The sequence below is a fragment of the Dasypus novemcinctus genome, chromosome 19 (genome assembly GCF_030445035.2).
Source record: "Dasypus novemcinctus isolate mDasNov1 chromosome 19, mDasNov1.1.hap2, whole genome shotgun sequence".
Taxonomy (NCBI): domain Eukaryota; kingdom Metazoa; phylum Chordata; class Mammalia; order Cingulata; family Dasypodidae; genus Dasypus; species Dasypus novemcinctus.
In genome coordinates this window covers 5489514-5517132 of record NC_080691.1, presented here as the reverse complement: position 1 = coordinate 5517132, position 27619 = coordinate 5489514, and the positions used below count along the sequence as shown (strand labels likewise).

General features: G+C 38.4%; 1 protein-coding gene across 2 annotated transcripts; it reads left to right on the top strand.

Moving 5' to 3' along the window:
* Window positions 1–961: 961 nt before the first annotated feature.
* On the top strand, window positions 962–19870 carry LOC101423866 (zinc finger protein 705F-like). 2 transcript variants are annotated; one of them, XM_004475212.4, is made up of 6 exons: window positions 962–1073; window positions 6083–6257; window positions 14763–14889; window positions 16031–16123; window positions 16646–16737; window positions 17187–17444. In XM_004475212.4, exons 2-6 carry the CDS (start codon window positions 6231–6233, stop codon window positions 17349–17351), a joined length of 504 nt encoding a protein of 167 aa, XP_004475269.1. In that variant the 5' UTR covers window positions 962–1073; window positions 6083–6230; the 3' UTR covers window positions 17352–17444. The 2 variants fall into 2 exon arrangements, with proteins under 2 accessions (XP_004475269.1, XP_012373735.1); XM_012518281.4 differs by lacking the exon at window positions 6083–6257 and having other exon boundaries at window positions 968–1073; window positions 17187–19870.
* Window positions 19871–27619: the final 7749 nt, after the last annotated feature.

The window sequence follows — 27619 nt, the reverse complement described above, 5'->3', positions numbered from 1 at the left end:
ATGCTGTACTAAAGACTGATAAATAATCAATCAAAACAACAAACAGCCATCCACCTCATAGCTCCAACAATAATTATGCCAAAGCTTAGCAAGTTAAACTTTGGCAAAAGGGGGGAATGATGTGGGCTATGGGTGGAAGGCTCTTTGTCTCTTCAGAGATAACCTAAGCTGAAGGCTGTGGGTGTGGAACGGTAAGAGGCTGCAGTCCTGCCCTTAGGGACAATGGCAACAGGCTCCAGTCCCAGGAAACAGTTTAACAATGCAAGGGCTATAAACTTTAAGTATTTAGGGGAAATGCAAAAACCAAATATGCTAAAAGCTTATCTAGAATATCTGGAGTCCATGCTAAAAGCTTACCTAAGATGTGGAAGATATATATGCTAATTGAAGCCTATTGAGAACTGAAACAAAGGGACCATTTGGCCTTTCCTCTCTGTATAAAAGACATTTGAAAATCTTGTTCAGGGCTCGGGATTCAAACAGAAAGCTCCCGAGTCCGTCCGTCCGTCAATAAACCATTTTTCCTTCTCAAAACCATTCCTGAGTCCTGGCCTCTCTATACTCATATAATTGAACTTCTCTCAAATTCTACAACAGCCTTACCCTTACACAGTGAGGGAGTAGATGTAGCTCGAGCAGTTAATTTCCTGCTTCCCATGTATGATGCCCTAGATTCAATCCCTGGTCCTTCTAAAAACAAAATAAAAAAGTGAAATAAACCAACTCTCATTGGAGAGTGGAGGTAGCTCAATGGGTGAGGTTTTCTTTTATTTTTATTTTTTTAATGTTACATTAAAAAAATATGAAGTTCCCATATACCCCCCAGCTCCTCTCCCCAACAACCTCCTCCATCATCATGGGACGTTCTTGCTTCCCATGTAAGAGGTCCTGAGTTCAATCTCTGGTACCTCTTGAAAAAAAAAACAAAAAAAAAAAACAGTGGTGGCGGGGTGACGTCATCAACCAGCGCCAGAAGCCATACCCTGAAAGCACTTCCGCAGATACTCCAGAGGATGGTAGAGACTGGAAAGGGGCTCCGCAAACGCCGAATTGAAGAAAGAGAAAAGAATCAGGTAGGAAACTTCTACCCGGCACCAACTGGTCCTCTTCGCTTCCCTCTCAGCGGGGCCCTGCAAAGCTTCTGGGCTCTGCAGCAAGCAGCCTGGACCCCTCTCACCCGGGAAAGAGGTTTTCGAGGAACTAACAGCAGTGAGTTGGGACCCCGTGCGTATCCAGGCACAGAGACCCAGTGCTGAAAACCATTTGCTGCGGGGTGCTGGAAGCAAAAGGCCCCCATTCTGGGGGGGTAGGGAATAAAATCCCAGCAGACTGGCTGTGGCTGAGCGGTGCACTCATTACATCCAGTTTCTGCTGGTTGAATTCCCGAAATGCAGACTGGACCTTTCCGAGGGTCCCACCTTTCTGCAATGACTCTCTGAGGCAGGTTAACCTAGCAGGGAAGAAACTTTAGGCAGAAAAGCCGCACAGAGGAAAATGGAGAGGGAGGATTAAACTGAACTCCTGCTGGACTGGAGAGTTACAGAAATGAAAAGTGTAAGGAAAATGGGGCACTGAGTGAGGAAGATTCGACAAATCTTAGGAGCAGGGGACAAAATTCTATAAAGAAACAAAGAGAACAGATCAAGATTCCGGAAGAAGGAAGAGAGGAAAAACTGGCAAGTCATGGCAGGCTGTTATGTTTCTTGTATTGGGGAAAGGAGGGCTTGTAAGAGATAGGAATTAAGTTAAGCTTCAGTTTGCTGATGTAGGGCCTAGCATAAAGGTCTACTTAATTTATTTATTACTTATTTTACTAGCATAAAGCATCTAGGGTCTACTTAATTTATTTAACGTACCCCAGTTTGATCTGGCTGTCAGCCATTGAGAGTTGTGATAAAAATTTAAGGTGTTGAACCCGTTTCATTTACTGCCTAAGGCCTTGGGGTAATATTTGCTAGTTGTTTTCCTGTTGGGCTCATAGATGATCATGATGTCAGTTTTAACATGATCATAATTTTTAGGTCATCCCAGACATAAAGAAATAATTTGCTGGGTCACAAGTGGTTGGTGACACACATTCAAATCTTTGGGACAGACAGTCCACCAGGGAGATTATAATGAATATTATGAGTGATAAAAGGTCCAAATGCCCACCTCATAGTATATGCCTAAGTCCAGTTCCCATGTTTTGACCCAAATGAAATCAAAGTGATCAAAAGAAAGACCTTACCTGTTTAAGTCATGTAGTGCATTTAATTATTTCATTTAATTTTACCTTAACTTCCACAGAAGTGTGTACCCAAATACAACAGGTGGTGTTGGCAATGACAAAAATGCCTCCTTGTTCAGCTAATAAGTAACAAGTTAAGCTAATAAATCTAATGAGTTGTTGTGCAGCTATAGTTTTAGCAGTAGATTCAGTAATTTCTCCTATTGTGAGTCTAATCCTGTTGTCATTTGTGTTAGCCCCAAGCCAAGGTAGCAGCAATCTGCCCAAAGACCCAAACCCAGAACCGTTACCTCCCTGGGTAAATTCTCTTTCCCCTGAGACTGTAGCTTAAGGGAGTAGTCCAGTGAGAAGTTTTAGATTTATTATAAATTCCTAAAGGACTGTGAGGTGACCAAATGCACATTGCCCAGGCATTTTATCAACTGTAAAGGTAATTTACAACCCAGTCAAGTATCTGATAACATTTCCAAAACAAAAATATTGCCTGGGGAAATGGATATGGCTCAAGTGATTGTGCTCCCACCTACCATATAGGAGGTCCAGGGTTTGATTCCCAGGGCTGCCTGTTGAAAGGCAAGCTGGCCATAATGGTGAGCTGACCTGACTGGAGTGCTGAGAACTGGCCCATGCAGATAGCTGGCCCAGTAAGATGATGCAACAGAAAGAGGCACAGAGGAGAGACAGTAAGAGATGCAGCAGACCAGGGAGCTGAGGTTGCGCAAGAGTTTGAGCACATCTCTCCTGCTCTGGAAGGTCCCAGGATCAATTCCCAGTGCCACCTAAAGAGAAGACAAGCAGACATAGAAGAACACACAGAGAGCAGGCAGTAAGTGCAAGGCAATGGGGTGGGGGAGAAATAAATAGATAAAATAAATCTTAGAAATATTTTTAAAAAATTATTGCCTGGCAGAACAATGTAAATACAGTCAATGTGATGTTGTTTACAGATTTATTAGTAGGAATGCTATCATTTGTCCTTAGTATCCAAGGGTCTGTCTTATTGAGACTATAAATGAAAAGCTTACCAAAAATTATTTGTATTGTGAATATTTTGCAGTTCCAGTAACCTAAACCTGAAAGTAGACATGCATTGTTAATGTAACTTCTAGTTTGTGGAGGTATGTGGACTATTATGGCAAGTTTTCCAAATTCTTCTGTGATAGCTTTATAATTCTCTCAATCATTTGTGTCTATTGTGTGGTTTACATACTGAGCAAAAACAGGGACTTTCCTTCCAATGCACTTTAAAGACCAATTCCTGAGACACTGGGTTTCCAAGTGAGAAAATTTATTTGCTAGGCAAGCAAAGAGATCATTAGTCTAGCAAGGACCCAAAAATCTGCCTGCTTGATTTTGAGGAGGTTGGGGTTTTTATGGTTTCAAACAGGGGAGGGTGGAGTGGTTATAATCACAATAGAAAATATACACAAGCCTAGTTTTCAAATAACCATAAACAAAAGTAAGATCAGACTGTAATAACCATCACAATAGTATGTGTACACAAGGGTGTGCCTAATTTGAAATAACCATAAAGAAAGGCGAGGTTGACCTAGTCAGTTTCAGTAATTTCAGGTATTAGTTTTGGACTATTCTATAATATAGTGAAAAAATAAGGGGAAAAAACATCTGTATAATAATTCAGTAATCATAAACTTAAGCTAATTCTTAATTCTTGATTACAAGGTTCCAGGTCCAAGAAATTTTAAAGCAGAATAAAGAAGACTTGGGTCTAGTATTCATATCTGATATGAAACAAATGGTGCGGTTTGATCTGAAGAGACTGAACCATTTGGGATAAAAAAGAAATTTGTTATGGGTAGAACTAAGGGGTCCCTTGCAATGTGCATATATCAGGGTTTGTGGTGATAATTCAGTCTATAAGGTTACATCCTTTGAATAGTCCTTGTACAAACAGACAATGACATGGTCTTTCTAAGCCAGTGCAAGGGCAAAGCATAATGAAATATAAAGATTTTATGCATTATGAATATTAGTAAGGTAGCATCTATGCTAGGATTTGATGTGTTACCTTGGGAATAGTAGTCTACTTTGTGACATTGCCTACTTCTCTTCCTGGCTAGTTGGATTTTTAACTCTGCATAATTAGTTCAGGAGTCTGATAGAACATTTTTTTGTTGAGTAATGTGGACCCATGGCTCAATACCCTGTAATTAATTTGCATTACCAGAAGTTAGGACTACTTGGCAGGGTTCCTTTTAGTCAGGATCTGTATTTGTATGTGTCATTTCCAGTAGATCCATTATCCTGTTGTCAGATTATGATTAATGGAGTATCTGTCATGTGAGACAGGAAAAGTGTCCTTTACTTGTTGAAGGTAATCTTTGCAATAATGCATTAAGGATTTGCAGGGAAACGGACTTGGCCCAGTGGTTAGGGTGTCCGTCTACCACATGGGAGGTCCGTGGTTCAAACCCCGGGCCTCCTTGACCCGTGTGGAGCTGGCCCATGCACAGTACTGATGTGTGCAAGGAGTGCCATGCCATGCAGGGGTGTCCCCCGCATAGGAGAGCCCCACACGCAAGAAGTGCCCCCATAAGGAGAGCTGCCCAGCATGAAAGAAAGTGCAGCCTGCCCAGGAATGGTGCCACCCACACTTCCCGTGCCGCTGATGACAACAGAAGATGACAACAGAAGCGGACAAAGAAACAAGACACAGCAAATAGACAAAGAGAACAGACAACTGGGGGAGAGGGGGAATTAAATAAATAAATAAATAAATCTTTAAAAAAAAAAAAGGATTTGCAAATTGGGTCATGTCATTGTGTGACAGTGTTCTCAATTTATTCCCAGAGATAGGTCTGCCAGGAAAAATTTCTTATGGGGAGAATTTGAATTTCCTAAAATAAATGCTATGAATAAACAGAGGGCCTAAGGTAAAATTTGGGGCCTGTAAAGGCTAGGTTCTTCAGTTAATTTAGACAGTATTAATTTAAGTTTATAATTATATCTGTTTTACTAGTGGCTGTTTTTGCATGAAAATATGCAAGTGCATTTTTAAAATATTCATCCTCAGTCCTTTTTGTGTTAACCTTTATCTTAATAATAGTAACTGTATATGGGAATAAAATGGCAGAAAGGAGATAACTTACTTGTCCACAATTTTCAACTGGCATACCAGATGTGAGGAACCCTCTTTGCTTCCAGAGCATGATGAAATCAGGGCTCTAAACCAGGGTCTGTGGAGATTTCAGGGGCAGGTTTTCAGGGGGTCTGTGAATTTGAATTGAAAATTTTAATTTAAAGACATGCTGATGTTGAGTGTCATAAAATTATGTGCTGCTACATTCTGAGTAGGGGTCCATGGTGTTCACCTGACTGGCAAAGGGGTCCTTGGAAAAAAAATGGTTAAGAACCCCTGTTATAACTGTTCACTGAATTTCCTTCTGATGGAAAGCAGGGTTGGGTAAGGGTACAGAGTTCATCCTTTTTGGTGGAAGAAAATTGTGGATGGCTGCCTTATGCAATCAGTGTGTGCTTCTTAGTAAAGTATACACACTCTAGAACAATAAAAATTTTCCTTGTTTCTTCAGCACAAATATAGTCACATGGGTGACTCAGAAAATATTGGTAAATTTCCATTCCTCTTAGATATACAGATTAATAAGAAACTTTTTGCTGTAGGTGTCTTAGACTACTTGCCCAGGACCACCAAAATCCATAAAAGTGTGACATATCTTTGAAAAAGCAGAAAGGTTGGTTTTGAGAGTTTTAAAAGGAAGTGAATGACACAAGGTATGACTTGAGTAGATTTATCTTAACTGCCTTGAGTAGATTTATCTTAACTAACATCTGTGTTAATCTGTGTAACTAACATCTGTGTTTGAATTATAGGGCTGATGCTGTTACAACTACATTAAAAGAGAATTTACCATCAAAGTGCTGGTTTTTCTACAGAGAAAGAGGCTCTGAACTACACTTGTGATAAAAGCAGCCTCATTAAGACTTGGGCTCCCTGTATTCTCAGTCCATTTGGATTCTCATGAATAAGGGAGAGAATTTTAACCAGGTGGGAGAGTACTCATTAATTTTGTAAATGATTTACTTTTTAATCAGAATGTGTTATTTAATTTGACTACAGACACTTGGATAAAGGCATCTGAGGTCAGGTAGAGTTATTGTGGATATATAATATTTCTGGATTTATAATTATTTGCTCACTTCCAAAGGGAGACTCTTTTAATATATTACCACTTATGGGAGGATTTTATGCATTTAGACCAGGGGAGAGACCAAAATATGAACAAATAAATAATACTACAATGGAAAACTGTATGAGTGATCTGAAGGAATAGAATTTCAATATAGGCTTTAGGAAGGGCAAAGGATACTTTTGGTTGGTGTTCAGTGAAGAGAGCTCTCAGGAAATGACAAAACAAAGACTAAAAGAACATGATGATGTGGGAATTTTTTTGAGGGGATTTCCATGGAAATGAAGGGTGGTTATAGTGTTTAGTGCTGAAACAATAGCTAATATGAATGTGTTTGAGTGTTTCTGAGAAATGAGTTCTTATCCAATCCTTGGATGCCTGGATAAGTCCTAACTTAATTTGAAGGAAATATTTTGTTAAAGTGGCATATTCTTAATTATATTCATGTTGGGTGACATCAAGATTAATCAGAGAGTTAGCTCTAGGAAAAGAGAATTTATTTTAGATTTGTGGGTTCATAATGGTAGTATTGTCTTGAGTTATGTTGGATTTTTTGCCTTTACCTATGAAAATAGAGATGTACACTCAGTTTTGAGCCAACGTGGAGTAAATTGAAGCAATTGAATAGATGTGTGATTGTCATGATAGTGTACAGAAATGGGAGAGAAAGGGGGCTACTTAAGTAGAAGCCTGTCATGCTACTAACTCATTCTTTAAGGTGTGTGAGTAAAGCAAAAAAAGTGTTTATGTAGATTGACTATGAAAGAAGGAAAAGGAGATCAGGCACAAGAGATAAAATAGACACAAGGGGCATTTTGGTTCATAAAAGAAGAGAAACAATAAGGTTAAATGATGAAGTGATTGAGTGTGATAAGAGAGCAGTTGCTAGTAATGACTTCAAAAAGGAACAGGGGAGCCTGTAATTCAGTTAGAGATATTCAACTTAAAACAGGTGACATGGCTCTTCAGTGAGAGAGAAGGAGTAACTAATGGGTATGAATGCAGGAATAACTAGACATTGTGGTGCTAAGTTGAGGTGATTTTTTAAAATGACATCATTCACCTAGTTATTATGGGGTTAATCTCCTCTGGTAAAAGTAATATGAAATGTGAGAATATATGGATTCAAGCTATGGGACTTGAAGTGATTATGGGAGATGGAAGAATGACTCAGTTATCAAGATATAGTCTTTTTCCCGGATATATTTGAAAGCACTATGTATTAGTCATAAAGTGAGAGCTTAGTAATGTGCTGTGTCACATGCAGTAATAAACATGAGAGAAAATTAAAGTCACTTCCTATGTGGGCAGATATGGAAAATAGTAAGTTATCTATTGACACACTGCATAAATACAATGACATCAGAAATGTTCTTGGAAAAAGTCCTTGACTAAAAGGGGGAAAATATAAAAGACAAATGAGTTTATGTGGCCAAGAGACTTCAAAGTGGGTTGGGAGGTCATTTCAGAGGTTATAATTATGCATGTCTCAGCAGGATCTCATTTACTGCCAAAGTAGATACTTTTCCAAAAAGCAGGGCTCCTGAGGTCTCTGAAGACATCCAGACACTATAGTCAGGTCAGATAGTTCAGGAGTTTGGTGCCTTGCCAATGTGGCCTACTTTGGAATTTATGCTACCCAAGGTGATAGAGTTGGACTCAGTTGTGATTTCCCTACACATGGCTCTTCTGTTCTTGAATTTGAACCTATAATTAGTATTAGAGTTGGTAGGTGTACATCCAAGAGACTTAAATCTTTGGGCTGTCCTTGTCCCAGCTGGGCCCTGAATCTCAATGGAGTTGCAACACTTACTCTCCAGTTCATTGGTCCCTCCTAGGACAACTAACAAGAGGTGAGAATGGACAATTTCCATACTAAAGAACCAAGAAAGCTTACAGCTGCAAGCAAGAGATTTCCATTCATCAGCCCTAATGGATCACAGCCCTCTCTTAATTTAAAGTGGAATGGACATCACCATCCCAGAATCCTCAGGATTGGGAATGAACTATGGACTAAAGGGGACTTATTGGTTTTCTACTTAGACCTATTGTGATCCTAGCAGTGGAAGAAATTATATCATTGATGTGGAGGCAGTGGAGGTTCTGAGGAATGGGAGAGGGAAAACAGGTGTAATAAAGGGGCATTTTTGGAACTTGGGAATTGTCCTGAATGACATTAGTAGTGACAGAGCAAGCTAGTATATATCTTGCCATAACCTAAAGAATTGTGTGAGAGTGTAAATAAACTGGAATGTAAACTTTAATTCATGCTTATTGGCAGTGCTACAAATTGTGTTCCTCAATTGCAATGGATGTACCACATTAATGAAGGACTTGTTAATGTGGGAAGATGTGGGATGTGTGGGGATTAGGGCATATGGGAATTGCCTATATTTTTTTATGTAATGTTTATGTAATCAAAATATCTTAAGAAAAATAAGTGCAATATAGTGGCATTTTGGGGACATTGAAATTGTCCTAAATGATGTTGCAGTGATTGTTACAGGTCATTATATATCTGTGATAACTTAAAAAATGCATGGGAAAAAGTTTAAACTATAATGTAAACTATAATCCACACTTAGTGACAATACTCCAATATGTGTTCATCATTTGCAACAAATGTACCACACTAATGAAGGATGCTGTTAATGTGGGAAATTGTGGGAGGGGAGGGAGTGGAGCATATTGGAATCTCCTATATTTTTTTTAAGATTTATTTTTAATTTTATTTCTCTCCCCTTCCCCTACCCCAGTTGTCTGCTCTCTGTGTCCATTTGCTGTGTGTTCTTCTGTGTCTGCTTGTATTCTTGTCAGTGGCACCAGGAATCTATGTCTCTTTTTTGTTGCATCATCTTGCTGTGTCAGCTCTGTGTGTGCAGTGCCACTCCTGGGCAGGCTGCACTTTTTTTCACATGGCATGGCTCTCCTTACAGGGTGCACTCCTTGTGCATGGGGCTCCCCTTCACATGGACACCCCTGCATGGCACGGCACTTCTTGCACACATCAGCACTGTGTGCGGGCCAGCTCACCACATGGGTCAGGAGGCCCTGGGTTTGAACCCTGGACCAACCATGTGGTAGGGAAATGCTCAATCAGTTGAGCCAAATATGCTTCCCTCTCTTACATTTTTTATGTAGCATTTATATGATCTAAGTATCTCTTAAAAAATTAAAAATTAAAAAATTAAAAAATATATTCTCCTGAAACATGCTGAAATATGCATGCTTGGAATACATCTGGCAGTAAATATTACATAAGTTGGGAGGTAATGTTTGGGAAGTAGGTTTGAAGCAGGCAAGTTAAGGAATCAATAGACAAACCTGGAACCTGGCAGAAAAACCACCACCATTGAACATGTGGAAATTGGTACTACCAAGATGGCTGCTGGAGAAACTTGCAAGAATCCCATTCTGAATGAGATTTCCTCTGAAGTCAAGAGAATCCCTGGATATTCTCCAGGGGCCTTATCATTGGTCCCTCCTGGGGGATTGATTGGTGGGGGAGTCAATCAAAACAGCAAACATCTTGGACTACCCCCTGTCATTAGCAAAAGGGTGTGATAATGTTTCTAAATGCAAGTGCAAAGGCCAACTGACCCTCTCTTGCCTTTTGACCCCTGTTCCTGACTTCTGCCCACTGTTCTAGTCTTCTTCACCCCTCACCTGGATCAATACACAAGTAAACCTGGGGATTTATAATCTGTAATGGGGAATTGTAGTCTGTCAACCCTCTTTATCACTCTTTAGCCCCTTCCTCTTTACTTGGGCCCCATGATCTGTTATTTTCTCCCATTTCTCTTCTGACCATTCCCTAATAAATTACTGGCCTAACTAACCCAGTTTGCTCTTGAAATTAATTTCTTTTTGCTTAGCCAAGGACATAGAGAAAATCTGACAACAGGTTCAATGGAAAGGAGATCTCCTTGAACAGGTTTGCTGTTCCTGGGTGTAACTAACAAACTCTATGAAGAGGAAGTTTGACAACAGTGTGAGGATCTGAATACTGAAATGAGAGGTGACATTCCATGTAGTACCTAGGTGTGTTATGTAACCCTTAAGATACTAAAAATTGGGATATCAGGAAGAAAAAATTCAAACTCTAGCTGTGTTTTTCAGTGGCCATATAAATTTGTCATTTTACTTCACCTCTCCAAACCTTAATGTAGGACATTTGTTAAAGCAATAAGTTAGCCTTTATCAGTTGGGTTACTGAGAAGATTAAATTTTTAATAAAATATGTAATTATCCAAACATGTTGAATATAATCATTTTCTTCCTGGAATTGAGGTATGAATGATTAAGTTAATCTTGGTTCTGATCAACCTCATAATAATTATATATATATATTCTTTTTTTTCTTTTTTCTTTTATTTTAATAATATATATTCTTAAGTTTCTTAGTTGATTTCCAAATATATTTGTGTGGGATGTAGAACTCAGTGTTGAGTGGGCTGCATTATACATATGGAAGAATAAAGATATTTTAGGAAAAATGTATCCAGAAGGTCAGGTTCATGGTAGAGCAGGGAGGGACAATACAAAAATCAGAAATGCATGTGAGAGAACCAATACTATCACAAAAAAAAAAACCAGTAATATTTATAATGAGAGATTCCAGTCTGCTTCATCTTATGGTGAGGACCCAATTCCAGATGTGATTTTGGTAAGGGATACCTATGTTTTGGAATCAGCAGTGAATTAAAAGTCTCCAATGAACCAGAGGCAAGTGTTGCAATTCTGTTGAGGTTCAGGGCCCAGCTGGCACTTGTACAGTCCAGAGACTCAAGTCTCCTGAGCATACACCAACCCCAGCACCTACCACAGGCTCAGTACATGACAGAAGAGGCATGTGTAGAGAGGCCACATCTGAGCCCAACTCCATCACATTCAAGAGCACAAGTTCCAAAGTAGGGCCCATTGACAAGGCACTGACATGGTCTGTCATGACTAGAATCTGGGTGTCTCTGTGGCTCTCAGGAGCACCACTATTTGGGGTTCTATCTACTTTGGCTTTCTCTGAGATCCTGCTGAGATGTGCATAAGTGTGACCCATCTGATGATCTTCTGACTCATTTCAAAGTCCCTTAACCATATAAACTCATTTGTCTTCACCATTTCCCTGTTTCAATCAAGTCTTTTTCTAGTTGCATCACCAGCTGGTGTTTGGTAGTAATCACTTGGCATCAGGGAGGCCCATCCCTGGGAGTCATGTCCCATGCAGGGGGAGGGTAATTCATTTACATGCTGAGTTTGGCCTCAGCAAAGTTGTAACACCTGCTCTGACGTTCATTGGACTTACCCAGGTCAGCTAACAGAGATGAGAGTGGTCAACCAGCACACCAGGGAAATGAGTGTGTCTACAACTACAAGCAGGAGAATCCCTTCCAACAACCATGTGGGATCTAAGCAACCTCTTGATTTAGAAATGGAGTAGACATCTCCATCTCAGGGTCCTCAGGATGGAGGAATAAAATATGGATTAGAGTGTACTTACTGGTAATTTACTATATAATTGTGACTCTAGCAATGAAAGAAACTATTATTGATGTGGTAACAGTAGCTATGGGAGTTGGTAAGGGCAGGGAGAGGGAAGAAGGTGTGATAAGGGGGCATTTTCAGAACTTGGAGTTGTCCTGAATGATATTGCAAGGACAGGTGCTGGACGTTATATATCCTACCATAACCCACTGAATGGACTGGGAGAGAGTGTAAACTACAATTAAACTCTAACCCATGCTGTGTAGTAGTGTTCCAAAGTATATTCATCAAATGCAATGAATGTGTCACACTGATGAAAAAGGTTGTTGATGTTGGTGGAATGGGGATAGTGGGGATATTTTTACTGTAATAGTTTATGTGATCTAAGTATCTTTAGAAAAAGCTGTTACAAACAAAAAGAGTAAAACTGGCATTGTATTTTCAAAAAAAAAGTCTCTGAACATCATGGGCTAATTAATACATGCAATTCATGTATTTTCATCTTTTTATCTATAATGTGAAGACAATCATATCTTTATTAGCCAGAGAAGACAAGATCTCCAACATCTTGACCCTCGGAAAGGAGAGTCCCTCCTTATATCTCTTGAGCATACCTTATGTTACATTTTGTTTGGGCAGGGGATACTCCTAGGTGAAAGTTTTGGCATTCATGATGGGGGGCCTAGAAAATTGTGATCAAGACTTGAATCTTAAGACTTCTTTCTCCATTCTCAGCTTTGTTTTCCTTCTGCTTTTCTGCTTGAGAGTGAAAATCCAGAGGAAGACAGATGCCAGCTAAGGTTTTGGCAATGCAATCACATGTGAGCAGGTCATTCTTTTTGCACCTCTGTTGCCAGCAGATGGGAAGATTTCTCCTATTGGTGTGGATATTCCAAGTGTATTAGGAGTTATTCAAGGATCTTATCTTAAGTTTACATATGATTCTTTATTAATTATGGTAAGGAAGGTATGGATCTATGAGTAATCTTCCAAGGTAATTACAAGAGTTGGTTAAAGCTACCATTAAGGCTATGTATTCTCTGAGATGATTACAGAAGTTCTCATTTTCTCACTCATCCATGGCTTCATTGAATAAATAATGAAGTCATGTATCATGTTAGTGTTTGAGATTGGCCTGGCCATATGATGAATAGTGGTGACAGAGGTGAGTAAGAAGAGATGTTTACAGTCAGAAGGGATGCTGAATTTTCAGCTGTGCATTCAGTCAATCCGATATTACAGATACTGGGGTGTAAGGGTAGATATATTTGTCAGAAGCACATGAGAAGTTTTGTAAATTAAATGAAATTAGAAATAATGTATTTGTTTCCTCCAATTTTAATTTCCTTAAACTTTTGATGGAATATATTTGTACATTTTGAAATATCTTCAAAAAAGATTTATTGAATCCCCCTCATTGTTTGCACTCACTGTGTGCTCTGTCTTTTCACTGCATGCTCATCTTCTATTTAAAAGGAACCAGGAACTGTACCTAGGACCTCCCATGTGGGAGGGGGCAACCTATGAATTGAGCCACCTGTCCTCCTAGTTGTGTCTCTCACTGTGTTTCCTATTTGTGTCTCTTCATTGCATCATCTTGTTTCATCAGATTGCCATGCCAGGCCATCATATCATTGTCTCTTCATTGCATCATCTTGTTGTGTCAGCAAAAACTCTGCCAGCCCATAATGACAGCTTGCTGTCTTGCTCATCTTCTTTAGGGGGACACCAGGACCAAACACAGGGCCTCCCATGTTGTAGGCAGGAACCCAACTATTTGAGAAACATACACTTTCCTTGAAATAATTTTTTAAAAACTACAATTCTCCTTACCACTCTTGCTCAAATGTCCCAACTTCAATTTTCTAAATTAAATTTATTCAAATTTTATAAATGGCTGCCATGTATAGAATTATTTTTTTCTTCATTGTGGCTGTGGTTTCAGAAGCTGTATAATAGAATACAATTTATGTCTCAGTGAAAATTTTTAAAGATTAGTAAAGGCCAGAGGCAATGAACAGGATTGTTTCAATCTTAGATGACATGAAGATAAAAGTGAGACAATGAAACTGGTCTTTGTACACCCCAGAAAAAATTGAGATTGGGAAGTCTTCTACCACAGGAATGGTCAGTCTAAGGTCGTGTATCAGTACAACTCTCTCAGGTGTCCCTGGCTTGTGACACAGAACCATCTGTATCTATACATTACAATGAATACCTGAGCTATGTAGCACTGAGGAAATCAGTACTTACTGATTTGAAACCTATTTTGTTTTGCAGAATTCTGGTTGTGTTTTCAAGTGTCCCTGCCATTTTAATGAATAATAGCCCTGTGAATTGAATTTAGATAGAAAGCATTTGATACATTAACTTGCATTTGCCAAAATGCATAACATATTCTTAAATGATTTTATAAATGAGAGGAAAGTGAATTCATCTATATAGGGGAATGACCTAACCATATCCATTTTTTAAAATAATACATATAATCCATATTGCTTGCCTTATAATAGCTATAAATTTATTTAAAATTGCTGACAAATATTGATTTAGTTAATAATACTCAAAGGAAAACTGAATAATTAGCAGAAAGAGGCATAATTACAAATTTATTGGGATATTTCCAGGTGTATATCACACCCTACGTCATGTGATGTTCTTTTATAATGGGGTATTTTGGGTTCAGAGTGTGTCTGTGCCTGTGAGTATATCTGAAAGGCAAATGGAAGTTTACCATTGATAATGATGTTTCTGGAACCCCAACGCCTTTTGAGTTTTATATACACAGTTTCTGCTGCTTTAGTGCTGTTATTTTGTACATCTTACTCAAGACATTGGTAAGGATAGCCCTGTGTGAACACTAATTTCTGTGATTTTTTTAGGAGTTAGTGGCCTTCAAGGATGTGGCTGTAGACATCACCAAGGAAGAGTGGGACCTGTTAGACACAACCCAAAGAAAGCTGTTCAGAGAAGTGATGCTGGAGAATATCAGTAACCTGGTCTCTGTAGGTGAGACTCTCAAAATTTTTTTATTTTTATTTATTTATTTATTTAATTCCCCTCCCCTCCCCTCCCCCGGTTGTCTGTTTTCTGTGTCTTTTTTTGCTGCGTCTTGTTTCTCTGTCTGCTTCTGTTGTCGTCAGTGGCACGGGAAGTGTGGGCGGTGCCATTCTTCGGCAGGCTGCTCCCTCCTTCGCGCTGGGTGGCTCTCCTTATGGGTGCACTCCTTGTGCGTGGGGCTCCCCCACGCGGGGGACACCCCTGCGTGGCACAGCACTCCTTGCGCGCATCAGCACTGCGCTTGGGCCAGCTCCACACGGGTCAAGGAGGCCCGGGGCTTGAACCGCGGACCTTCCATGTGGTAGACGGACGCCCTAACCACTGGACCAAAGTCCGTTTCCCCAAAAATTTATCTACCACCTATATCTGTCTTTTTTTAAATCTAACATCTATTTAATCTGCCTATATATTCATCATAAATCATTTTTCATTTTTAAATTCAGATATCTACATCAGCTTCTCCAAATTGTATAATCTTTCTTACATTAAATTTTTATATTTTATAATTTTAATACATTTATATTGTGCTAACAATCCCTAAATGAATTTGTTTCTTCATTTTTTATTTAAATCTAGTTCACCCCAATAGAATTTAATCTTCTTGACAACAATTTAATGTCTTTCTTGAATTTCAATTTCTAGGAGTCATGGCTGTGCTGATATAAATATTCTCCTCCAAGTGGTATGCTGAGGTTTCAGAACACAGTAGTAGCAACATTGCATATATCCTTTTCCATATAGAAGTTAGATCATTTTTTGGGAATTTATGTTAATTAGATTATTTTTGAAAATAATATTCCATCACTTTGAAAACATAGTCTTCTCACCATTTAGAATATAGACAATTCTGCAGTCTAGTCTCTCTTTTTACTAGTACATGGGTAACTACAAACAGTGGTCCTCATTGAAATGGGCAAAAGGTCAAGAGTTACAATTTCTTTTGAAATATTGTCAATGATCTAAGTTCAAGTTATTGTTGCATTGCTGACCTTCAGTGCTTATCCTATTCTTTGGTAACTTGTGATGTACATCATGATCATGCCCTGTTACTGTCACTGAAAATCCAGGTAACTTTTTTCTATACAAACAGGATATCAAGTCTGCAAAAGAGATGTGCTTTCCCAGTTGGAACAGGAAGAAGTGTCAAGAGAAGGAGTAGTTTTTCCTCAATACCAGAGTCCAGGTGAGCTGTAAAGACCTCCGCATTAGAAGAGGGGTCTCATGATAAAGTATGTGCTTTCATATTTTAACTTCAGGATTCCTTAAATGTGTAATGATTTCTTCAGTTTTCTTTGTATGAGTTATGATTTCTAAAATGTACCTCAAAATATGGGGAAATTTTAGTGACATGTGTTTGTTCCATACATTTCTCAAGCTTTATTGAGTGTCATTGGCATTGGGAAAAGGATATTCATTTGTTATTGTGATTAAACTGTCACAAAATAATCCTTTTCCTGTTCCTAATCTTGGAAGAGTTTTTCCTCTTTTTTACCTCACTGACATCCCAGCTTTTTTCTCACATTCCATTTCTCAAAATCCTTTCTGTCTGTGATGTCCTAGAATTATCTTATTTATGACTTTGATATTCTTTCCCAGTTAATAGTGAATGTGGGAAACATACTGAAAGGGATATTTGGAACTTTCAAAATTTTTCTTCCCCTGATACTATTCTAACAATTTATTCTGCTTTTTGCAATCACTACAGGGAGGAAATGTGCCTTTAAAACATGGGAAATGATAGAAATGATATTCAGTAAACCTACCTGTAGGAAAGACACTTCTAAAGCCATGTCATTGGTAAGTTCAATTTTGTAAATCCTAGTGTTCTAAATAGATACCAAAGGATGGAATAAATTAGGAATTCAGTAAATCATGAAATTATAATTAATGTTAGAATTAAGTGCTAGTCCAGCAAAAATTTGTGATAGTTTGAATTTTTGGTAAAAACCTAAACACAAACTCTAACTTGAGTCCACATAAAAATCAAATTGCATAAGCAGGTTTCATGAATGTAATCTTTGAAACATCATGAAGCACAAAATTGATCAGATAACTCTGCAATTAGATTTTTATAATAGAGAAAATCTATGTGTATAGATTAGATACTTTTTATATGAAACCAACATGGCAGATATTTTGATTGTAGACTACCACTAGTGGATTAGCCTAGGTTTCATATATAAGGAAATGCAGGAATTCATTTAAGTGGACAAAAGTTTTACAGCCTCTCATCTAATTCCCCACAGCACAGATCTCACACCCAGAAGAATTCCTTTAAATATATTTCTTTGCAAGAAGATTCCTCTCTCACATCCATAGTGAACCAATATGCATTAATTCACTTAACAAAGAAATCCTATTTCAGGAAACCACCTCCAGCAGTCCTCAGTGACTATTCATATTTTAAATGACATGAGCATCTTCACCATACAAATAAATCATATGAATGCTTTCAAAATGATGAAAATTGTATCCAATGCTCTGAACTCATGCAGTACAATGTAACTCCCATTGGAGAGAAAACCCATGAATGTCACCTAGGTGGGAAAGCCTTCACTACATCCTCTTCCCTTAAACAGCATGAGAGATGTCACACTGGGGGAAAACCATATGAATGTCATCTGTGTGGGAAAACCTATAGTCATTATAATTCCTTTAAATCTCATGAGAGAACTCACACTGGAGAGAAACCCCATGGATGTCATCTTTGTGAGAAAGCCTTCATTCATGTATCTAACCTAAAACAACATGAAAGAACTCACACTGGAGAGAAACTCCATAAATGTCATCTTTGTGGGAAAGCCTTCATTCGTGTATCTAACCTAAAACAACATGAAAGAACTCACACTGGAGAGAAACCCCATGAATGTCTTCTATGTGGGAAAGCTTTCAGTCAACATTCTCATCTTCAACAACATGAGAGAACTCACACTGGAGAGAAACCCCATGAATGTCATCTTTGGGGAAAGCCTTCATTCAACTATCTGCCCTAAAACAACATGAAAGAACTCACACTGGAGAGAAACCCCATAAATGTCTTCTATGTGGCAAAGCTTTCAGTCACTGTAGCTCTCTTCGACAACATGAGAGAACTCACACTGGGGGAAAACCATATGAATCTCATCTGTGTAGGAAAACCTATAATCATTATAGTTCCTTTAAATATCATGAGAGAACTCACACTGGAGAGAAACCCCATGAATGTCATCTTTGTGGGAAAGCCTTCATTCACCTATCTGCTCTAAAACAACATGAAAGAACTCACACTGGAGAGAAGCCCCATGAATGTCATCTTTGTGGGAAAGCCTTCTGTCAATATGCTAATCTTCAAAAACATTTGAGAATTCACACTAAAGAGAAATCCCATGAATGTCATCTTTTTGGGAAGGCCTTCATTCAACTATCTAACCTAAAATGACATGAAAGAACTCATACTGGAGAGAAACCCCATGAATGTCATCTATTTGGGAAAACTTTCAAATATCTGACTTAAAATGACAAGGAAGAACTTACACTGGAGGGAAACCCCATGAATGTCATCTATGTGGGAAAGCTTTCAGTCAACATAGTTCTCTTCAACAGCATGAGAGAACTCACACTGGAGAGAGAAACCCCATGAATGTCATCTATGTGGGAAAGCTTTCAGTCAACATTACTCTCTTCAACAACATGAGAGAAATCACACTGGAGAGAAACCTCATGGATGTCATCTTTTTGGGAAAACCTTTGATCAATATGCTAGTCTTCAAAACATTTGAGAATTCACACTGGAGAGAAATCCTATGAATGTTGCCTATGTGGGAAAATTTTCACTTTTAGTTCTGCCCTCAGGAAACATTAGAGAATTCATGCTGGACAGAAATCATAATATATGTTTGAGGAAACATTAAGTATTCTAACCTTGGACAACAGGAGATTACTTAAACTGGAGAGAATCCTATGAATGCCAAAAATTTGAGAAAGCCAGCAGTCAATATTCTTTAAATGTAAAAACTCACAGTGTAATAGTTTTGGGTATGAATGAGACTTCAGCCACAGATTTAACCTTTAAACATACCAAAGAACTCACATAGTGAAAACAATGTTTTTAATCTGTTTGGTAGTTCCTGTAGTCATCCATACAACTTCAATAGCTTGCATGTAAACTTTAAGCCCCTGAACGCCAACCATTTTTTACTTATCATTTATATATTTGTGTATTGAGTATAATAAAGGCTTTATTTATCACTACCTTTTATACATTTGCATTTATGCACTTGTAGGAAGCAAGATATGGAGTTACACACCAAACAATACAATACAATAATACTGGCATTTACAATTACCCAAATGGTTACCTGTACTGCAGATCATTGTTTCTTTAGGCTGTTTTGAAGTATTATCTAGTGTATTTTCATTTCAGCCTGAAAGACTCCCATTAGCATTGCTTGTGAGGCAGGTTTAGTAGTGATGAATTCCCTCAGCTTTTGTTTTACAGAGAATGTCTTAATTTCTCCCTCATATTTTTCCCTCCCTTCTCCCCTCCACCCTGCTCTTTTTCCTTTCTGTGTCCATTTGCTGTGTGATCTTCTCTATCTATTTCTCTTTTTTTGGTTTTGGCTTCTCAATTTTTCCTCTAGGATGCACTGGGATTTGATCCTGGTGACCTCTGATGTGGAGAGAGGTTCCCTGTCACTTGTGCCACCTCAGTTCCTGGTTTCTGCTGTTGTCTCACCTTGACTCCCTTTCATCTCCCTTTTTTGTTGCATCATTATCTTGCTGCATGGCTCACTGTGTGGGCACTTGCTCACCACATGGGCACATAGGCACCACTTACTATGCAGGCACTGGCTTACTGTGCAGGAACTGGCTCAATGTATTGGTTGCCACACAGGCACTGACACATCATGTGGGTCACTGCACAGTCACTGCTTTGCTACATGGGCCTGGCTCACCACATGGGCATGCCTTTATCAGGAGGCCCCAAGGATCAAACCTGGGTCCTCCCATTTGTTAGATGGAAGCCCAATCACTTGAGCCACATCTGCTTCCCTCTCCCTCATTTTTGAAAGAGCAAATCACTGTACAAATTTTTGTCAGGCATTTGTTTTCCTTCAGAACTTTTAGTATTTCAACCCTCTGCCCTCTTGCCTCCACTGAGTTCTGGTGAGAAATCAATCACTTCTCAATCTAATTGGGACTCCTTGTATGTAAAAATGTTGCTTTTCTCTTGCAGCTTTCAAAACTCTCGTTGTCCTTTGTGTTTGGTATTGTAATCAATATATGATGGAGTATATTTTCTCATGGTTATCCCATTTGGTGATCACCAAGCTTCTTGGATTTTCATATTCACACCTTCTTAAAAGTTTGTAAATGTTTCTGTTATTTTTTTAAATATCCTTCTGGCCCTTTTTATCTTCTCCATTTGGCAGAGCCAGATGTATTGTTATGCAATAGGCGTTTTAGGCTATTTTCACTCAATATTTCTTTTCTCTTTGTCCTCCTCAGCCTAACCCACATCAAATGTTTTTATTCAAGATCACTGCCAACTCTAATCTACTCTTGAAACCCTCCTGAAAATTTCTCATTACCATTTATTGTGGTATTCAATTCTGGTACTATTGTTTTGTTACTTTTATTTAAATTGTTTACATTTTTCTCTTTACTTAAACTTTTATATTGCTCATTTATTGTTTTTCTGATATACTTTAGTTCTTTACCTGGGCTTTGATTCACCCTCTTTAGAGTTTTTAAGATCACTCTTTAAAATACTTTGTTCATTATGTCCACATTCTCATCCTCTTCATTAGAATTTTCTGTATTTTTATCTGCTTCCTTTGGATGGACCATCATTTTGTGTTTCTCCATTTGTATTTTGTTTTTTTCTTGCACATTCTATGTGTTAATATTTTAAATGTCAATTCTTGTATTTATGCCTGGGATGGATTTTTTTCATTTTCTAAACAGCTGGTGAGAAGACAAACATTTCCTTGGAATTCAGCCCTCTTATCAGGAAGGTTTGCCAAGGCAAATGTACTGTGCAGGGTTTTCCTTGTCTTTCTGGGCCCCCATCTTGTCCTGTGGCTTTGTTTGTTAGTTGTTTTGGAGTTTCACTGTTTACAGGAGTATGGTTTTCTGCTCTTTTCCTAGTATATAGACTGCCCTTTCCTGAGTATTTGAAGCTTTAGGCCTTTGTCTCAGATTGTCCACTTCTATAGTTTTTTACACTCATTTCGTTGTCTCATGCTGCTTTTGTGTAGAGTGTAAATTCTGGTAGAAAGATCACCTCAGGGATGAATTTCCCAAATTGTTTCCTAGCCATAACAGAGCCAAGGAGTAATGAAGGGTTGCAGACTTGCTCCAATGTGTCCTGTGAAGGAGGACAGTAAGGACAGCAAAACTTGAATGCCCTCCTAAAGCTGAGCTTTTCTAGCCTGGAAAGCAAATGCAGCACTTCAACTTGCTCTCCCCCACAACCCTGGGGAATTATTGCTTCTTAAATCACCACTGCCTCTGCCTCTGTCCAGGAAAGTTTGGTAGATGCCACCACCTTTGTGCAGAGCAGGTTGAAACAATAACTTCCTCCAGAGTCATTACCCAGTGATCTGAACTCAATAATCAAAAGCTGTGATCAGTGATCAGCTGTTACTCTCCTGTTCTTGGGGGATAGGAATTTTAAATACCTTTCTGTCAGTGATAGCTAGCCAGGGTCTGTACCCATGGGGATGGCCTTTTATAAGCGTGTGTGATGGGCACCAGTAGCTGCCACTCAGAGACTATAATTACAGTTTTTTATGATGGCTTATTGGCCTCTTCCTCCTGCTCCTCCATGGGTGTTGTACAGTGTTATCCTGGACGTGGACATTTGAAATAAGTGTTTCAGATGTTTCCTCCCTGTTTTATAGTTGTGGAAGGACTGAGTACTGGAACTCCCTACTCTTGTTATCTTCCTTTTGTCTCAATTTTTATTTCACCTGCAGGTCTCCATCTTCAGTTCTCATAATCTCCTGAATAGTAAATGGCCTCACACTCACCACAATATTATTCTTGGAAGCCTGATTGTAATCTTGGTTCCAGAATGAAAAGAGATATGAGAAACCATGAGCCAGGCACTGGTAGCCCCAACCTCATTGATCTCAGATTAAAACAGTTTGACAGCTCCCTGGTATTCATGGGGGATTCTTAAAGTTCCATTTATTGATACCCTTCCTCAAGAGGATGTAGACATCATGCCATACGTACCTGAAATGTGGGACTTTTCCTCTAAACAAGATTGTAGACAAGGTAGAAACACTGATTGCCACAACTTTGTACAGAGCAGGTTGAAATAATAACTTCCCCCAGAGCCATTACCCAGTGATTGGAATTCAATAATCAAAGCTGTGATCAGTGATCAGCTATAGACAGGTTACTACACATACCCTTCAGTCCTGAATTGCTCAAGACACCACCATGCAAAAGGTATGAAAGAAAGTTTAAAATAATTGCCAAAAAGTCAACCAATTCCACTCCATAATTTGCAAGGTACCTCTGCAGTCCCCTAAATCAGTGGAACAAATTGCTCTGTAGTGCATCTTGGGAACTTAGGCTCAGGCACAAAAATCTTCTAGTAAATGAACAGTTTATTAGCACAAATGGCCAAAAGAGGAGGGGAAAAGATTCAGTCATGGCCAGTCTCCCAGGCAGACTTACTACTCAGGCCAGAGTTGGTAGATGCCTACTCTACATGCTCCATTAGGAGAGTAGTGAATCTGTACTGTTTCAATGTTGAGTATTTATACACTCAGAGGGAAGAGGACAATAAATCTTGACATGTTTGGTCTTAGTCATTTCACAATTTGGAATGTTGTCCACTTATATACACTGAAAAACTGGTATTATGGTAAATCACTGTCACCTTGATGGTGCTTTATTCACAGCAGGCCTAATTAAATGCCAGAAAAGATAGCCATTGCTTCATGCAATGATTTGAAGGAATTAAAGAGAGACTTATCATCTATAGACTTTGATTAATAGCAATTCTTCCATATTGGCTCATCAGTTTTAACAAATGGACCACACTAATCTGCAATGTCATTAATAGTGGTAACCATGTGTGGGTGCCAGTATGTTGTATGGGAATTCCATATATTTTTATTGTAATTTTTCTGTAAATATGAATCTAAACATCTCTAAATATAAAGTTAAAACATAATCATACTAAAGAAAAAAAAGAATAAATTTAAAAAGACTACAATGATCACTAATAAAATGTAGGTAGTTACAGAGATATCCTTTCATGTGAGGAGATAAAGTGCGCATCAGGCTTAGTTATGAAGAATTTGAAGGAGGCAGCCATTCTAAGTGCTAAGGAAAGATATTTCCTGACAGCAGTAACAGGAAGGGCAAACGCTTTAAATGGAAAAAGAGGTTCCCCAGTTCAAAGAACAGAAAAGAGAGTGGGGAAATTTGGTTGGGAATGCAATTGGAGAGCTGAGAAGAAAGCAGATCACATGGGACTTTGGAATCTGTTTTGAGAGTGGTGGGAGCAGGGTAGAAGCAATAGGAGGAACATGCCATGTTTATGGGCAAATTAACCCTTATTTGTTCTAACCTACTATGGTAAGGAATAGTCAAATGGGTAAGAAGATGTTTCTGTCTAATGTACTGAATCTATCCTAAATATTGGGCTTTAGGAAAATATACCAACTGATGAACAATATACTTGAGTAAGCAAATATTAATAGGCCTATGTCAGTTGGCCTTTACTGTTGCTTCTCATCTTGCCCCAACAAACTTGCTCAGTCCCTTCAGATGACTCCCCTCCCTATCTCTGGCTTTCCCTTGGCACATAAGCATTCTTTCCCCTCTCTTTACATCTCATCCAAAACTGAGATATCAGCTTAACTGAAGACATTCACCACTGTAAGTACTGCTCCCTCAATCTCCTCTCAGAGCTAAGGTTCCTAGATGAGTCTTAGGTCATTACTTGACACTACTTATTTCCAATTCAACTAGCTGTGATCTTGTCACACTTCAGCCAACTACTCCACTGAAACTACTCTTCTAAGGATGATTTACATTCAAGTTCTCAACTGTAATGAAAACATTCCTTTATCTTCTTGATCATTTCTTCCTGATTTCTCATCATTGTTTATAGGTTTGATTATATTTTTCCCTAACCCCACCTTGGCTTACTCATGTCATCCTTTTCAACTTCCTTCCTACCCCTTGGTTTCTTCCTTCCCTGTGTAGTCTTCCACCATTTACCCCTTTCCTGTTGATGCCCAAAGTTTCAAACTCCTGCCCATATACCCCTAACTCTAATACAATTTGAAGTGACCACTTCCAAATTATGGATTCAACTGAATCAAAATACAAGTGAACCCAACTCTTCACATCTAATGAGAACTGTCTCCTCAGCCCCACAATTGAACTCTCATGGACACCTCAAACTAAAGCTCTTCATACAATGTTCTTCCCCCTCTTCCCTGTTAGGGTGCAGTCACCACCAATGCTCTAAGCCATAAACCAGAAGATTTCCTTGACATGTCTTGCTCTGTCATTCATTAATGCTCTTAGTGACATATGTCAACTCTACTCCCTAAACACATTTTCCTAATTTCCCTCCTCTTCCCTGTTTTTCCTGCCATAGACTTCACCCAAGACTTCATTACTTGTAGACTGACTCTCTATCACAAGATTTCTACTAGTTCCTCTGCCTCTTGATGGGACTTTCTCCAATTCATCCTCTATATTGATGCTATTAAAAATATAACATGGGAAGCAGACTTGGCCCAATGGGTAGGGTGTCCACCTACCACATAGGAAGTCCACAGCTCAAACCTTGGGCCTCCTAGACCTGTGTGGAGCTGGCCCATGCACAGTGCTGATGCACATAAGGAGTGCCATGACATGCAGGGATGTCTCCCAAGTAGGGGTTTCCACTACATAGGAGAGCCCCACAAGGAGTGCACCCTGTATGGAAAGCTGCAGAGCACAAAAGAAAGTGCAGCCTGCCCAAGAATGGCAGTGCACACATGGAGAGCTAACACAAGATGATGCAACAAAAAGAAACACAGATTCCCAGTGCTGCTGATAAAGATAGAAATGGTCACAGAAGAACACACAGTGAATGGACACAGAGAGCAGACAACTGGGGGGAAAGGAGGGGGAGAGAAATTTTAAAAATATATGTAACAACCTTATCAAAAATCTTTCACTTGTTTTTGTAGCCTCCACAGTAAAGTCCAAATTCCTCAACATTTCATACCAAAAATCTCATGGTCTGGACACAGTTTATCTCTCCAGGCTCACACCTACCATCTCATCAGGGTTACATTATCCTAGAGGTCAGGATATTCTCAAAAGGGTTCTAAGGAGAAATTCACAAGTTATTAATAAAATTTTAAACAGATAATTTTAATTTGTGAAAGTGGGGAAATTGGTTTACACACAGTAATGGGCATTAAGAATATCCATGAAAAGAACAAAATGTAAATTTTGAGTATTGAACTGTTTTTCATTGAGAACTCATTAACATTTTTAGGAGCTTAGTTTAGAAAATGCTACTGAAGGCATTTGGAACAACTTATAACAGTTGCTAGAATATGCTATGCTCCCTTGCTTCACCGTCTCTGTGTGGGATACCATGGATTCATTCATTTACTCCTTTGTTGTTTAGTGCAAAAACATTCATTGTACATCAACTCTATAATACAACTAGTATAGGTTGGACATTCAGAGGGAGAAAATGATCTACATAAGCCAAATTAGAAAACATGTGCTTAAAAAAATCAGGCTGAATGTTATGAACTTGGCAGTATAAAGTATGAGGAACTGAATGGGGGAAGATCATGAGACTGTAACCTTGCCCCATCCTTCACAGGGCTACTATCTCTGAGGTAAGTGTCAGGGTTTTATTTTAGGTATTTTGAGGCATAGATATTAAGTATACATATATTTAAAGTTACATTTTCTTCATTTATTGATTCTTTTTTATGAAATATCATTGTCTCTAGTAATAGTTCTTGTAAAGTCTATTTTGTCTGATACTAATATAATTACTCTAGTTCTTTATTGGTTTCTGCTTGAATTATATGTCTTCCCATCATTTTATTTTCACTCTATTTGTGTCTTTAAGGTGGGTCTCTTGTAGATAGTACATAGTTAGATCTTATAATTTCATCCAGTCTGATGATCTCTAACTTTGATTAGACTGTTTAGGCAATTCACATTCAATGGGTTGTTGGCATTTCTGGAATTATAAATCTATATTAGTAGTTATTTCTTTTCTATGTCTTCTGTCTTGTTTGTTCTTCTGTTTTGTGTAAGGTATTATTTCATGTGCCATTTAAATTGATTCATTTACTTTCAACATTTCCTTTAGTTATTCCTTTCAGATTCTAATTGAAAGATTGGAATACAGTTTATTTATATAATCTACTTCAAATCAGTCCAGAAATACACTTTTCTCCAATGTACCTCCGTTTCTTTCCCCTTTTCTTTAGGTTGTTATGGTATATATTTTTTATATGTTACAAATGCTCCATGTAATAATTACTGATTTATACAATTTTCCATCTCATAAATTAAAAAATAAGGAAATTTATACCTATAGAAGCTTTTATGTTAATCCACATATTTATCATTTCTTGTACTCTTCATTTCTTCCCAAATGGAGTAAGTTCTTTTCAGTCTGGAATACTTCCTTTCATTTTTTTTGTAAGGTATGTATGGTAGTAAAAATGATTTGTCTCCAGAAATGCCAAGTTCTTATTCTTAATCTCAATTAATTTGGGTATGAACCTATCGGTAAATAGAATCTTATTACTGGATCCTTTATAAGCAGAGTTAATTTGGCAAACACCAGTAGATAATAGGGGAATATTTTGGGGGCCATGGAAGTGTGTCCTCATGCTCCCTCCTCTTGGGGTTCCTGCTGACATTTTTTTCCATGAGATGAATAGTTCCCTTAAGGTCATATTCTCTGAGAAGTGGGCTTCTTGTCCCTGCATGTGGACATGAACAAAATCAGGTGACCTCATGTAATCATTGGTCAGATCTTCCATGAGTTTCTCCAGGATTCTTCCATTTGAATCTCAGTTCCCTCTCAAAGTAGACCAGTTTTTGCAGTATCCATTCATCATAAACTCTTCCAGGAGCAATTTAGAAATGATTTCTTCCTTGCTGTGATTATCTGGCTGCAGCCACAAGTGAAATGCTTTAGAGAATATTTTTATTTCCTGCTTTTCAAATGAGCCATTGTTGGTTTGATATAGACTGAGCTGAGGACAGTGAAATTTAGAGTTCACATCTCTCTTCAAGACATTGGTTACTTGTATGGGTCCTTGTATTTGTTTTTCATAGTTTCTCTGTGATGTGTGGGTCTCTTTGTATACATCCTAGCAGGGTTTGTTTTTAACTTCCTAGATATGAATATTGTTTATCATTAAATCTACGTCATTGTTGGTCTTTATTTCTTCAAATACTTTTCTTCCCCTTTCTCTTCTCTCCTTCTAGGAGTCCTATTACATGGAAGCTGATATATTTGATGACTGACATTCTCTTAATTTTCCCTCAGTAATTTTTAGTTGGGTTCTGAAGAATGGGTTATGTTTATTAGTTGAAGATTCATTCTTTTGCCATCTTGAATTATCTGTTGCATTCCTCTAGAGAATTTTTCATGAGTTATTGTTTCACCAACAGTAAAATTTTCTTT